Raw genomic sequence first — 14,175 nt, 5'->3', positions numbered from 1 at the left:
TAAGCCTACCTCCATTATTGTCATCACTAGAAAAATTAAAGGACCCATTGTTTCCTCTACCTCTTCCTCTGCTCTTGCCTCCTCTACTAAGCCTACTTCCTTCATTCTCATCACTAGAAAAACCAGAAAAGTGATTGTCATCGTTTGTATCAATCCTTCCATAACTTCTTCCCCCTCTTCCTCTTCCATTCCCCCTACCCCTCCCTTTTTCTGAGCCTCCTGCCTTTCGATGACTCCCATTATCATCATCACTTGAGAAATCAGAAAACACCTTACTCTTACTTGAATAGCTACCACCTCTTTGATTCCCTGATGGATGGCCACCTCTTCTGTGTCTTCCAGAGTCGAGCCCTATATCAGATATATCACTCTCACCATCATCATCATCATCCCATCTACCAGAGACATCCTTGTTTTTGTGAGATGAAATATTGCTCTCTTTACCATGCCGAAGCTTTGAAGAATGGCTGCTCACTTTACCATGTCTAGAGGAAGAGAAAGCATCTTCACTTGATGACTCATCGTCGTCGTCGTCATCATCATCGTCATCATCATCGTCCTCGTCTTCATCATCGTCATCGTCATCGAATTTATCCAATGTAGGGCTTTTTTCAGCCTCCAATTCACGAGCCCATTTAAGACCTTCCTCGTCCAAGTCATCAGAATCTCTATCACTGTAATTAGGCTTCAAAAATTGGCCCTTAAGACTGGTAGCTCCTCTAAGGCCTCCAACATGATTACTGCCATCCCCATCATTCTCCTCCTCATCACTGTCATCAACCACTTCATCATCCTCGACAGCTCGATCAAAGACAACATCTGCATCCTCTTCCAAATCATCGTCCGTTCCATCTGAAATAAATCCTTTACGACAAGGTTTCCATCCAGCACCAGCTTTATCTGCACCCAAGGAATGCAGACTTTTACCAGAACCCCATCCTCTGCCTGAACCACCAAAAGGCTTCAACATGCTACCACGACTCCGATGATCACCCATTTGACGTGAGTCGTCTGGGCATCTAGTTCCACAATCACGGCACACTGTATTCCGCCTAAAATTTCTAAAACTGCACCTACAGATATAGAGAAAAAGTAAAACCTCTACCAATACGACCAATGGCAAGAGGTGAAAACATAAGAAACAAGTCAACCTACTTTGGGCATCTCCAGTCCCCAGGCTCAAGCTCCTCTGCTGGGTATGTATTAGGAGGGCGTCTAGCTGAGCATTTATAACAATCACTATTCCTACGAAAGTTCACAAATTGACATCTGCATGACAAGACAATAGAACAAACCATGATTAAAACTTTCGACTAGCCATGGTTTAGCTTATCCATGAAGAACCAAATTTTGGGATGTTACTTTGGACATTTCCAATCACCAGGCATCAGCTCTTCCTCGCCAACATTCATATCTTCATGAATTGGTGGGCGTGGAGTTGAACACTCTCGACATTCTTTATTTCTTCGGAAGTTGACAAAAGTGCACCTGCATTAAAAAGATGCTAAGTTTTATTCCATTGGCATACAGTAACCACATTATTGAGCAAACTGAACAAAACAGCTGCATACTCCGGACACTCCCAATCACCAGGCTCAAGAGGCTTTGTGTGTTCCCTAAAGGTCCCACATTCCCGACATTCTCTATTTCGTGAAAAGTTGAGAAAATTGCAGCTGGATTCATAAAAGTGAAAGCTTAGTCCAAACTTTCAGCAAGAGTATTCAAGAGCAAAATAGCATCACTGTGTAAACTTACTCTGGGCATGTCCAATCACCATTCCTTTGATTTGAATTCTGGTTTTCAACCTTTTCATCTGCTGAAGGCTGCTTGAAAGGCATACGAGGCTTGGCGGCTGGAATAGTTGGATCCCTCGGATAACCGCTTAGTCTCACAATTTCATCCAAAATATGGCAAGCTGACTTGACAACCCCAAGGGGATATGATACTTGAGATTCTGCATTGGGATAGGCATTCGCTGCAAATGAAAGGAGAACTCTAGTTATATCATTTGTTGCAGCATCAAATTGTGTATCAGGTGCAGCATATGCCCTGATACAGAATGTCTTCAATTTACACTGCTGACAAACCTGCACAACAACAAGATAAACATTGTCTCAGCAGCTTTCAACCACTTGGTTAATCAAAAGCACTGAATGAAGGAAGACACACCTGCTCTTCAGGGACCTCACAAAAAAGTCGCAAGCGTTTACTAGCATTGACAACCTTCCTGTCAGTGCTTGGACAACCTACCACTACTACTGTCTTTATATGCTTTTTTGTCAAAAACCTGAAATTCATGGAATCATAATCAGTACTCTCATAGACCAAGGTAGCAGAGAAGCCAATTTTGTGGGTGACGAAAAACCTGAAGTCAAGGAACTTCCAATGTGTCACATAAACACATCAATGCTTAGTGCAAACAAACTAACTAACTAAGAGGAGGCTAGGAATAGAATACCTTTTTCAGCACGTGGACAACATATGCTGACTGTGATGTAGGACAGCAGAAGGTTACATGAGTTGGAAACATCAGATAAAAAGAGTTGAGCTCACCTCGATGGCTTAAAAGCATTAGCTACTACATAGATTACAGTCACACCATATATCAAGCTTTGCTTAAACCAAGCTTCTCTCTTGAGATGTTGCTAAGGAAGATAGAATGGAGAAGACATAAAAAACTAACATTTCTAGGCACATGCTCTAGAGAGAGCACCGAAAATACTTTGATGTTTTGATCAGTGGTTTCCAGTTTTAAAGACTATTTCAAGTTGGGTCTTCTAATGAAACATATGACATTTTTGAAGTGGATCAAGCCATGAAATCAACTTGACAAAAGAGAGCATACAAGACGCTGGCTTTAAAATATAGCATCATCTCTTGGGTCTAGTAATGAAACAAATGACATTCTCAAATAGGGTCAAGCCATGAAATCAACTTGACAAAAGAGAGCATACAACATGCTCACTTTAACATTTAACATCTCTCTAAAGCCAGAAAATGTGCCTTGTCTCAGTGGTTTCCAGTTTTAAAGGCTATTTCAAATTGGGTCTAGGAATAAAACATATGACATTTTTGAAGTGGATCAAGCCATGAAATCAACTTCACAAAAGAGAGCATATATGACCCTCACTATAAAATATAGCATCACCTCTAAAGCCCAAACATGTGCCTTGACTTGCAAATAGGGTAATTGTGCAAAACAATGGTGAAGAGTACACATACACACAGTACATATAAACACAAAGATAAATACATATATATACATAACAATAAGCAGTGTGTCCAATGTGTGTGTGTACAAAATATGTATACATATGTATTTATACACATTCACATATACCTATATGTGCATGGATTCACATAGGCAGACTCATACATGTATACTTAAACAAACACATACACACACATGCATATATGTGCATGTGGACACATATGGAGCTATAAAAATTGTGCACTTGTGCATGTAAGTGTCACAAGACTGTGACAACTATCACCTTTTTGTTGATTTCTTTATTACATATTTTATTTGGGCTTTTCTTTTTGGAAGGATCCCTCTTGAAATCTAAACGCCTGAGTTGCATGGCCAGTTTGTGAAACGGACAGGAATGTCTAGTGAGTCAAGACTGGACAGTTAAGGTCCAGTAGAAGTTTGGAAGAGACTGATGGCACTGTAGATTGACAAGCCTGGAAGAGACTTGTGAAAGTGTATATGGACAAGTGTGTTGAAGAACTAGCCTGGAAGAGACTAGTCCAAAGTGAAGATGGACAAATCTTCAAGAGATTAGTCCATGTGGGGTCATCAGTGGAAATTCACTTTCAGTTGAGCTACATTACAGATTTGGATGTAGCCATAGTCTGTAAAGATGGTCAGAAGACTAGTGGGGATGCAATGGAAGCAACTCCTAAAATTTAGGGAGTTACTATTTTTGGACCCCAGAATCTGTTCGCATCATTATCTTCGTTTTTGTACGAGAATTAATCCTCTTATTTGTGCCGAGGTCAAATATTGAACCGAGGATGGAGAATTTTAGACCGAAATGTTTAAACAGGAAAATTGTTACATGTATGCCATGTGTCACAATTTGGGCATAAATTCCCAAAAGAGAGAGAGAGGGCAGCACAAAAACGAGTTTCGATGCATGGGGGCTCATTTTTGTGAAAGGGAGATGGATTGCTGCAGATGGAGGGCTCTTGAGAGCTGGTCTACCTTGTCTATGATGCACAGAGGCTTGAGTTTGCTTCCTACTCTCTCTTTCTCTCCCTGATAGTATGGTTATGCTGCAGAATCAAGGGCCTTTCTTCTGATTCAGGTACAGCTGTGTGGAATATGCTGTTTTTGCATGAGGCAAGAGCCTTTTTTCTCCAAGAACAGGAGCAGTTGTTTGCTGCCCACAAGCAGGAACAAGTGAGGGTGGTAACCTCACCAAGCAAGTGTTTGAAACAGCATTAAATCAGTTCTGATTTTGGACTGTTCAGAGGTTATTTCAGAGCCCAATTGATGTCAGAATCAAGGGGCATTTGGCCTAGATGATGCAGGACAGTGCAAGGAACAATATGAGCTGAGAACAGGTGTCAGAACAGGTCTGAACCAGTAATTACAGTGGGCTGAACAGTACAGGGAACAGTATGAGTTGTAAACAGGTTTCAGAACAGGTCTGAACCAGTAAATACAGCAGGTTGAAATGGTCAATTCTGCACTCCAACTAGAAGATTCAGACTTGGGCAAAGTTTCCCCTCCTGGTCAACTTGATTTGGATCAGTAATTGTACTGTTATGCTGTCAAATTTCACCCAGAATAGGTGAAAGACAGCCCATTGTACTTTCTCCTTTTAAAAATAAAGAAATACCGCAAGGGGCGCCTAACTTAGGAGCCAACAGGGTGTATGTGTTGCAACAGGAGCATTCTAGCTTCTTGTATGTCTTCTTGATTCTGTGTCTTTAAGTTCAGGTAAAGTGGGCGGCTGTTAAATTGGGTGAAAGCATTTATTTATTTTGGTTGTACACTACCGCCCTTCCTAGTGAACAGGCCGGTTACATGGTTCCATTGCTGGGATCGAATCACTTTTTCCCTAAAGAGTGAGCCAAGGTTTGTTTGGGTGTAAGACACAGAATTGGGCATTATGGCTGATAGAAAGGAAGACACCAGAGAGGAAGCATCTTCATCACAGGAGATCCCTGTTGTTCATGAGGTGGGAGAGTCTTCTAGACCTCCACAGTTTGTTACTCCTCCTGTTATGGTTGAGCCACAAGTTCTTAAGGCTTCTTCTATGGATGAAGACATTTTCAAGACTCAGTCAGTTGCTGCCGTGAGTATGTTTACTCAAGTGATGCAGAATCCAAGGTTTTTGGCATTTTTGCAGCCTTCCCTTCCTTCACAGCAAGTTGGGCAACCTGCAAAGATTTTGGATCCAGTAGAGGTCCAGGATAAGGGTAAGCATGCTGCAGATTCAATGGAAACACCAAGGCAGCTTGCAGAGTCAATGGAGACTCCAAGATTGGTTCCGACTGTCCAGGAACAGGTGGCGGAAACACTAGTTACACGGGCATTGCTAGTTCAGCTCGCCACTTTACAGCAGCCAAATATTGGTTTAAATGGACAGGGAAACAGTTTTCAGGCTTTACCACAGGTTTTCCCACCGACCTCTGTACATCCTGGGTACTTTGGAGGTGGATCTGTATTTCAGAGTATGGCTGGTTATTTTATGTACCAGGAACAGTGTTTGGGGGTACACAGGGTTTTATGCCAAACCCAATGTATGGTAATATAGGCATGCAGCCTGGATTTCAAGGAGTTCAGGGCAGTTTTGGCATGCCACATGGCACTTTTGGTATGGCTGGTTATCAAAACCAGCAAGCAAGTATTGTGTCTACAAGCCCTGTAGTCAGTGGTCCGGCAACTCCTATGCCACCTGTTAATGTTCCTATGTTACAAGCATATCCTACGGACCCTTTGATGGCTCATGAGAAGCCAAAGCCATACAAGGAAGGTGGTGCAGCCGTATAGTTTGACATCTTTCGAGGATTTGAAGATAGGACTAAGGCACTCTCTTTCTTACAGCAGTTTGATGCCGCATTTGGAGGAGGGAACTTTACAAAGCCTTCTAACGTTCGAAAAGCTGCCACTTTTCTTAAAGACAATGCTAGTCAGTGGTGGAGTACACTGTTGATGCAAGGACAGGCTCCTGCCACTTGGACTTACTTTAAGCAAGTATTTGCTTCTGCTTGGTTGACCAATGAATTTGAGATCGATGTTATGTCAGCTTGGCGCAATTTGGATGCATCTAAATGCAAGGATCTGGAAGACTATAATAAGAAGTTTTGGGAGGCTTTACTTCCAGTCACTTCTTACAGGGTTGTGCCATTGACTGAGCAGATAGAGAAATATTGCTGTGGGCTGCCCGAGGAACTTCGGAATTATTGTACAAAGACAAAGGTCACCACTTTGACTCAGTTAATTGAGAATGCCACTACCGGAAATGCATTATTGTTGGGACAATCAAGTGGTTTTGGGGGCAGCATTAAACAGGACAAACCTGAGAAATTTTCAGCAAAGAAGCCATTTGGTAAACAGGTTTCTCAGATTTCTCAAAGCACAGGTAAATCTTGGCAGTTCAAGAAGAAACCAGCCAAGTTCTTTGGACAGTAGCCAAAGGACCAGAAGAAACTTTTTGTGCGCAAGTCTCTTGAAGAGAGAAAGGCTTTAATGGCTGAGAGGAAATGCTTTATCTGTTGAGCAGACTGGTCATATTGCGTCTAACTGTCCGGACAAGAATAAGAGATCAGCTGATGATGATAAAGAGGACAGGAAAGGAAAGAAGCCCAAACCTTCAACAAGTTTAGTGCCAGATATGCTGGGAGACAAGCCACACTCGAATGCTAATGAGCTCTGTAGAGCTGGGGTAAAGTTAGGGATCAACATGTACTCATTTTCCTTGATCCTGGAGCTAAGGCAAACTTTATCTCACCAGAGTTGGCTTCTACTTTGGGCATTAGAGTAGATGAGATGGGCTACACAGCAGAGGCAAGGTTGGCATGTCCTGGCCACTCAGAGTCTGTGACACCCATTCTTGGAAAGCTGTGTCTTCATGTACAGTCTTATGTTGATGCAGAAGAATTTTATATCATGCCACTTGAAGGCTGTGATGTCTTGTTGGGAATGCCATGGATGTACAGAAAGTATAGTGTGTTGGATGCCTTTAACAAGAGACTGACTTTGGAACATAGGGGAAAGACTCATGTGCTTGATGTGAAGCTTAAAGGAGAGTCTGTACCTGTTGTATCGGCTTCTGCCATTACATCGGTAATAAAGAATCATCTTTCTATGTACTTGATTTTTGCATGTGATGTCAAGGATAATGATGAGTCAAATTTTTCTATGTTAGATAGAGACAGGTCTGCTTTCTTGTCTCAGTTCAGTGATTGTTTTTCTGACTCATTACCATCACAGTTGCCACCAGAGAGGTCTGAGGATCATGCAATAGATTTGGTGCCAGACAGTAGCCCACCAAATAGACCTCCGTATAGGGTTAGCGCAGCACAACAGAAAGAGATATTGAGCCAGGTGAATGAGCTGTTAGAGAAAGGGCTGATTCAGCCAAGTTCATCTCCTTTTTGCTCACCAGTGCTCTTAGTGCAAAAGAAGGATGGCTCTTGGCGCATGTGCATAGATTATCGAGCATTGAACAAGAGTACCATCAAGAACAGGTTCCCCATTCCAAGAATTGGCGACATCCTTGACCATTTGGAAGGAGCGTCAATTTTCAGCAGGATAGATTTGAAGAGTGGATACCACCAGATCAGGATTAAGCAAGAGGATGTACATAAGACTGCATTTAGGACCACGTTTGGTCTCTATGAGTTCTTGGTAATGCCATTTGGACTTACTAATGCTCCTGCTACGTTTAATCGAATGATGGACAGGATTTTTCGTCCATACACACAGTTTGTTGGTACATTCTTTGATGACATGATTGTATTTTCAAAGAATGAACAGGAGCATAGAGAACACTTGAAAGCAGTCTTTGATGAGCTTTGCAGTAATAGGTTGCTTATCAATGGCAAGAAGTGTGAGTTCTTCTTGGAAGAAATCCAGTTTCTGGGGCACATAGTGTCAAAGGATGGTGTCCGAATGGATCCTGCTAAGGTTGAAGCAATTAGAACATGGCCAGATCTGAAGATTGTCCATGATGTTAGAAGCTTCTTGGATTTGTGTTCTTATTACATAAGGTTCATTCGCAATTTTGCAGAGATTGCTTCACCTTTACATGCTTTATAGAAGAAAGGAATCCCTTTCCAATAGACACAAAAAGAGATTTCAGCTTTTAATCTTCTTAAAGAAAAGATGACTTCTAGTCCAGTGATCATTCTGACAGATCTTAGGAAGTCATTTGTTGTCCAGTGTGACGCCTGTGGCAATAGCATTGGTGCAGTGTTAATGCAAGATGGCCGGGTAGTGGCTTATGAAAGCAGAATCTTGCGAGGGCCAGAGAAGACTATGCAGGTCTATGAGAAAGAATTGCTGGCTGTGATTCATGCACTTTCTTGTTGGAAACACTACCTACTGGGGGCAGATTTTGTTGTCCAGACAGATCATCAGACATTGCGTTATTTCTTAACTCAGACTAAGCTGTCAGAAAAGCATATGCGTTGGGCAAACTTTTTGTCAATGTTCCATTTTCAGATTGTGCATGTGGAAGGCAAAAAGAATGTTGTGGCTGATGCTTTGTCAAGGAAGCCACAAATTTCAGCTGTGTCAATTCCTTATCATCATGAGCTTAATGATATGAAGGAACAATATGCTGATGATGAAGATTTTGCAAGGATCTTTGATCAGCTTATCAATGGACAACATCATGAGCATTATCTTCTCAAGGATGGTTTCATGTTGATGCATGGTAAACTATGTGTGACTATGTCATTGAGACGGAAAGTTATGACACAGAGTCATTCTCCACCGTATGCAAGGCATCGTGGTATTGATGCAACAGTCAAAGCAGTAGAGACATTCTTTTATTGGCCTACTTTGAGAAGAGACGTGGATGCTTTTGTGCGGCAGTGTTTGATTTGCCAGAAGGTCAAGTTTGACAGACAAAAAGCACCAGGGCTTTTACAGCCATTGCCTATTCCAGATAAACCATGGGAAAGCATAGCTATGGATTTTATCTTTGATCTTCCAAGGACACAGACAGGAAATGATGGGATATGAACTATTATTTGCAGGTTTAGTAAACAGGCTCATTTCATTCCTGTCAGGAAGAAGATAAAACCAGATCAGATGGCACGTTTGTTTATGTGCAATGTCTTCAAGTATCATGGTATGCCACAGTCTATTGTCAGTGGTCGTGATCCACGGATGACAAGTCTATTCTGGAGAGGCATATTTGAGAACATGGGCACAACGCTTAAGTTCTCATCATCATTTCATCCACAGACTGATGGACAGTCAGAAGAGGCAAATTCTACTGTCTTGGATCTGCTTAAGTGCTATGTGTCAGAACACAAGTCAAAGTGGGAGCAGTATTTGCCTTTGGTCGAATATGCATACAATAATACTGTGCATTCGTCAACAGGCAAAGCCCCTTTTGAAATTGTTGAAGGTGGTAAAAAGGTTCCTCCCATTTTGCATACAAAGGATAAGATCTTTCAGGCAGATCAGTATATGCAGAGTATGGGTGAAATGTATCAGAAAGTTAAGCATGCCCTTGAAAGGACTCAGGCAAAGCAAAAGAAAGCTGCTGATCATCACCGTCGTGAATTGATATTTTCACTTGGTGATTGGGTACTGTTGCGGTTTGAAAAGACACGCTTAAAGAAGCGGAAAGGCAAGGAAAGTCTTTTCACTAAGCTTAGTATGTGATACTATGGGCCTTTTCAAGTAACAGAGAAGATTAGTGATGTCAGCTATAGGCTGAAATTGCCTGACAATTGGAAGATTCATAATGCTTTCCATGTAAGTCTTCTTAGACCTTATGTGGGTGATATGCCAGAAGATATGCCAACTGAGGAACAACCCGAAGTTGAGGAACTTGATGAAATTCTTGTTCCAGAACAGGTATTGGCACACAAGGAAAGGAAAGTGAAAGGCAAAGTTACTAGAAGGTATTTGGTTAAGTTCAAGAACTATCCAGCTATAGATGCTAAGTGGATGGATGAAGGTGAACTTGCAGAGTCACCTAATGTGTTGGAACTTTACCTTGAAGCATTTCGCTTGCAACCTACCTTGACCCCTTGTATCTCTAAGCTGAAATAGATTGTCAAAGTGACAATTGCTCAAGAAAGAAATTATGTACAGAAACAGATTTTGTATAGGGTAACACTTATTGTATTCATATAGTTTTCTCAATGCTAAAGAAGTAAGTATTGCTTGCAAGAATACAGTTTTTACTTTTATTGAATTGAATACATGTTGTAACAATGGTTACTCGATCGGGCATGTATTTTGTGAATTGACTCAGTGGGAATATCATTTTGATGTACCGGCCACTAGATCTCTAGTCAGGGTGATGTGGAGTCATCAAATGAGAATCTTCCACTATGGGGATATCATTGTGGTGTAACGGCCACTATATCTGGAAACAGTGATGTGGAGTCACATGATGATAGTCTGCCATGTTTTACAGTTAGAACATACATGTGTTAACAGTGTGTTCAGTGCACAATATTGATTGATAGCATGTATGTGTTGTACATGTGCTGCCAAGTGTAAGTTCACTAGGTTAGCTGGAAGCATGTATGACATTCATGCAAACGAGGACGTTTGCGATTTCGAGAGGGAGGTATGTCACAAGACCGTGACAACTATTACCTTTTTGTTGATTTTTTTATTACATATTTTTTTTGGGCTTTTCTTTTTGGAAGGATCCCTCTTGAAATCTAAACGCCTGAGTTGCATGGCCAGTTTGTGAAACGGACAGAAATGTCTAGTGAGTCAAGACTGGACAGTTAAGGTCCAGTATAAGTCTAGAAGAGACTGATGGCACTGTAGATTGACAAGCCTGGAAGAGACTTGTAAAAGTGTATATGGACAAGTGTGTTGAAAAACTAGCTTGGAAGAGACTAGTCCAAAGTGAATGGACAAATCTTCAAGAGATTAGTCCATGTGGGATCATCAATGGAAATTCACTTTCAGTTGAGCTACATTACAGATTTGGATGTAGCCATAGTCTGCAAAGATGGTCAGAAGACTAGTGAGGATGCAATGGAAGCAACTCCTAAAATTTAGGGAGTTACTATTTTTGGACCCCAGAATCTGTTCACGTCATTATCTTCGTTTTTATACGAGGATTAATCCTCTGGTCTGTGCTGAGGTCAAATATTGAACCGAGGATGGAGAATTTTAGACCGAAAGGTTTAAACAGGAAAATTGTTACATGTATGCCATGTGTCACAATTTGGGCATAAATTCCCAAAAGAGAGAGAGAGGGCAGCACAAAAACGAGTTTCGATGCATGGGGGCTCATTTTTGTGAAAGGGAGATGGATTGCTGCAGATGGAGGGCTCTTGAGAGCTGGTCTACCTTGTCTATGATGCACAGAGGCTTGAGTTTGCTTCCTACTCTCTCTTTCTCTCCCTGATAGTATGGTTATGCTGCAGAATCAAGGGCCTTTCTTCTGATTCAGGTACAGCTGTGTGGAATATGCTGTTTTTGCATGAGGCAAGAGCCTTTTTTCTCCAGGAACAGGAGCAGTTGTTTAATGCCCACAAGCAGGAACAGGTGAGGGTGGTAACCTCACCAAGCAAGTGTTTGAAATAGCATTAAATCAGTTCTGATTCTGGACTGTTCAGAGGTTATTTCAGAGCCCAATTGATGTCAGAATCAAGGGGCATTTGGCCCAGATGATGCAGGACAGTGCAGGGAACAATATGAGCTGAGAACAGGTGTCAGAACAGGTCTGAACCAGTAATTACAGTGGGCTGAACAGTACAGGGAACAGTATGAGTTGTAAACAGATTTCAAAACAGGTCTGAACCAGTAAATACAGCAGGTTGAAATGGTCAATTCTGCACTCCAACCAGAAGATTCAGACTTGGGCAGAGTTTCCCCTCCTGGTCAACTTGATTTGGGTCAGTAATTGTACTATTATGCTGTCAAATTTCACCCAGAATAGGTGAAAGACAGCCCATTGTACTTTCTCTTTTTAAAAATAAAGAAATACCGCAAGGGGCGCCCAACTTAGAGGCCAACAGGGTGTATGTGTTGCAACAGGAGCATTCTAGCTTCATGTATGTCTTCTTGATTCTGTGTCTTTAAGTTCAGGTAAAGTGGGCGACTATTAAATTGGGTGAAAGCATTTATTTATTTTGGTTGTACACTACCACCCTTCCCAGTGAACAGGCCGGTTACAGTAAGTGTATTTTGCACCATTGCCAAGGTCTCAACCAAGTTGGAATCCTTTACCAAGTCCAAACATTCACGCATTGAATGACCCTTAAGTTCAAGCCACAACATTTCTCTATCGCAAATTCCCCTACGATGAAGGACCATATCAACCAAATGGAGGATATTCAAGATGAGCTTACATCCCTAAGGAAGGGTGTGGCTTTGAAGGACCTTGCTTTGACACTTCTATCACATCTCCCATCACCGAAGTATGATATCTTGTGTACGAATCTTCTCACCTCTTGTACAATGAACATCACATGGGAGGAATCTGTCCCTATGGTGCCAGAGCAAGGTGTGCATCACAAGCAAACAGATTTTTGCTGAGCGAATGCATAAGGCCATGCTTTTGATGCATCTTCATCTAGCAAAGAATGGTTCAAGCAGAAGAAAGGGAACAAGAAGCCCAACCTTCATCTCGCTGCAAAAGGAGCGACAAAGCCCCCATCTACATCTATTTGTACTTCTCACATTACGACAAAGATAGTATAGTCTTCCTTTACAAGAGGCTTTGGCTCATCAGCATGTGGCTACGACTCGTTTGACTCCTTGAGGAGATTTCAACCGCCAAGATCCACGAACCGCTTATTGTTCAAGCGTTTCAAGCCGAGCACTAGTGGGGCTACCTCTCACATAGCCAACGCGCTATCTCTCTCTACGAGTGTAGTGAGCTTACCTCCATGCCCGATCAAGTTTCCTCCTCTCCCGAGCACTTTGGTAGCTCCACGATCCAAGTATAAGCTTCAAGCGAGCTCAATACTCAAGCTCCACGCTCCAAGCTCCATTGATGCGAGCAAGAGAAGAGAAGAGAGGAGAAGATGGAGACTTCTCCACCACGGTTGCTCACCCTCACACTCCCTCTCTCAAGCACAAGCTCAAGCAAGCAAGAACAAGAAAAAGAAGAAAAAGAAGAGAGCTACTTTTGGCTACACACAAGCATGGGCTTCTCATTCACTTTTCAACTTTATATACAAAACCCTAAATCCCTTTTGGGCGGTCATCCCCTTATCCCCTTAAAAGATTGATCTTGGATATTCTTGAGTCTCCTCTCTGGCTGCAACAATTACAAGTTTCAACCATGGGATATGAGTTAAAAGCACACATGGAGTGACAATAACAATCAATCTGTCAGAGTGCAGCAATGCGGAAGCGTAGGACAAAGACTGAGAGAGAGTGAACACAGAGAGAAGACAAAGAGAGAAAAGGAGACAATGTAACGCAGAAAATCTGCAATGTAGTATGCTGTATAGGAATGCAAAAATATACACGGGTGCAAAGAAAATATCTACGTGTGTCTCCGCCTTGAGGACCTCGATCTCCGTTGGCCTGGGTCCTGTCCGTTTCTGCAGTCTATCTCTGTCAGATCTCAAGATCCGAATGTGTGTCCAAGTGCTGGACTGGATTGCTATAAATAGCAAAGAAAATAATCACGAAAAATGGGCAGAATCATGTCAACTGCATTCAATGCAGCCGACTGCACAGAAAACCTGGCTGACTGCTGCTGTGCCACATGGCACCTGTCCAACTGCTGCTGATGTGGCTGCAACTGCTGATGTGGCATCGACTGCACTGTCTATACTGCCTGCTGCAATACTACTGTCCAAGGAATGACATCTCTAACACCCCTTCTCAAATTCCTGGACAGGGCAGAAAATTGAGGGATCTGGAATGTTGCCGAAGAGGAGCCTGGGAAAACGCCTTCATGAACAAATCTACAAGATTATCCTCCGTCTTGCAATACTCCACATCAATGGTCCCATCCAGAAGCTTCTCCCGAATGAAGTGATACAGGATCT

General features: G+C 42.2%; 1 protein-coding gene and 1 pseudogene across 1 annotated transcript in view; one reads left to right on the top strand and one right to left on the bottom strand.

Annotated features, from left to right (window-relative positions):
• Positions 1-14,175, bottom strand: part of LOC148020021 (uncharacterized) — a 38,016-nt gene that overhangs the window by 933 nt on the left and 22,908 nt on the right. Inside the window, exons 2-7 of the mRNA XM_087700292.1 lie at positions 2,170-2,287; positions 1,756-2,087; positions 1,572-1,673; positions 1,363-1,488; positions 1,156-1,269; positions 1-1,073 (exon numbers count right to left, since the gene is read on the bottom strand). The exon at positions 1-1,073 is cut by the window's left edge and continues 933 nt beyond it. Of these exons, the coding sequence (XP_087556418.1) occupies positions 1-1,073; positions 1,156-1,269; positions 1,363-1,488; positions 1,572-1,673; positions 1,756-2,087; positions 2,170-2,287 (1,865 nt within the window). The remainder of the gene's footprint in view (positions 1,074-1,155; positions 1,270-1,362; positions 1,489-1,571; positions 1,674-1,755; positions 2,088-2,169; positions 2,288-14,175) is intronic.
• Positions 9,668-10,249, top strand: LOC148020022 (uncharacterized; annotated as a pseudogene).

The sequence above is a fragment of the Lygodium microphyllum genome, chromosome 19, assembly GCF_053477565.2.
Source record: "Lygodium microphyllum isolate KBCC chromosome 19, Lygodium_microphyllum_v1.1.10, whole genome shotgun sequence".
Classification (NCBI taxonomy): domain Eukaryota; kingdom Viridiplantae; phylum Streptophyta; class Polypodiopsida; order Schizaeales; family Lygodiaceae; genus Lygodium; species Lygodium microphyllum.
The sequence above is the reverse complement of the archived record's forward strand: the minus strand, read 5'-3'. Positions and strand labels throughout refer to the sequence as shown.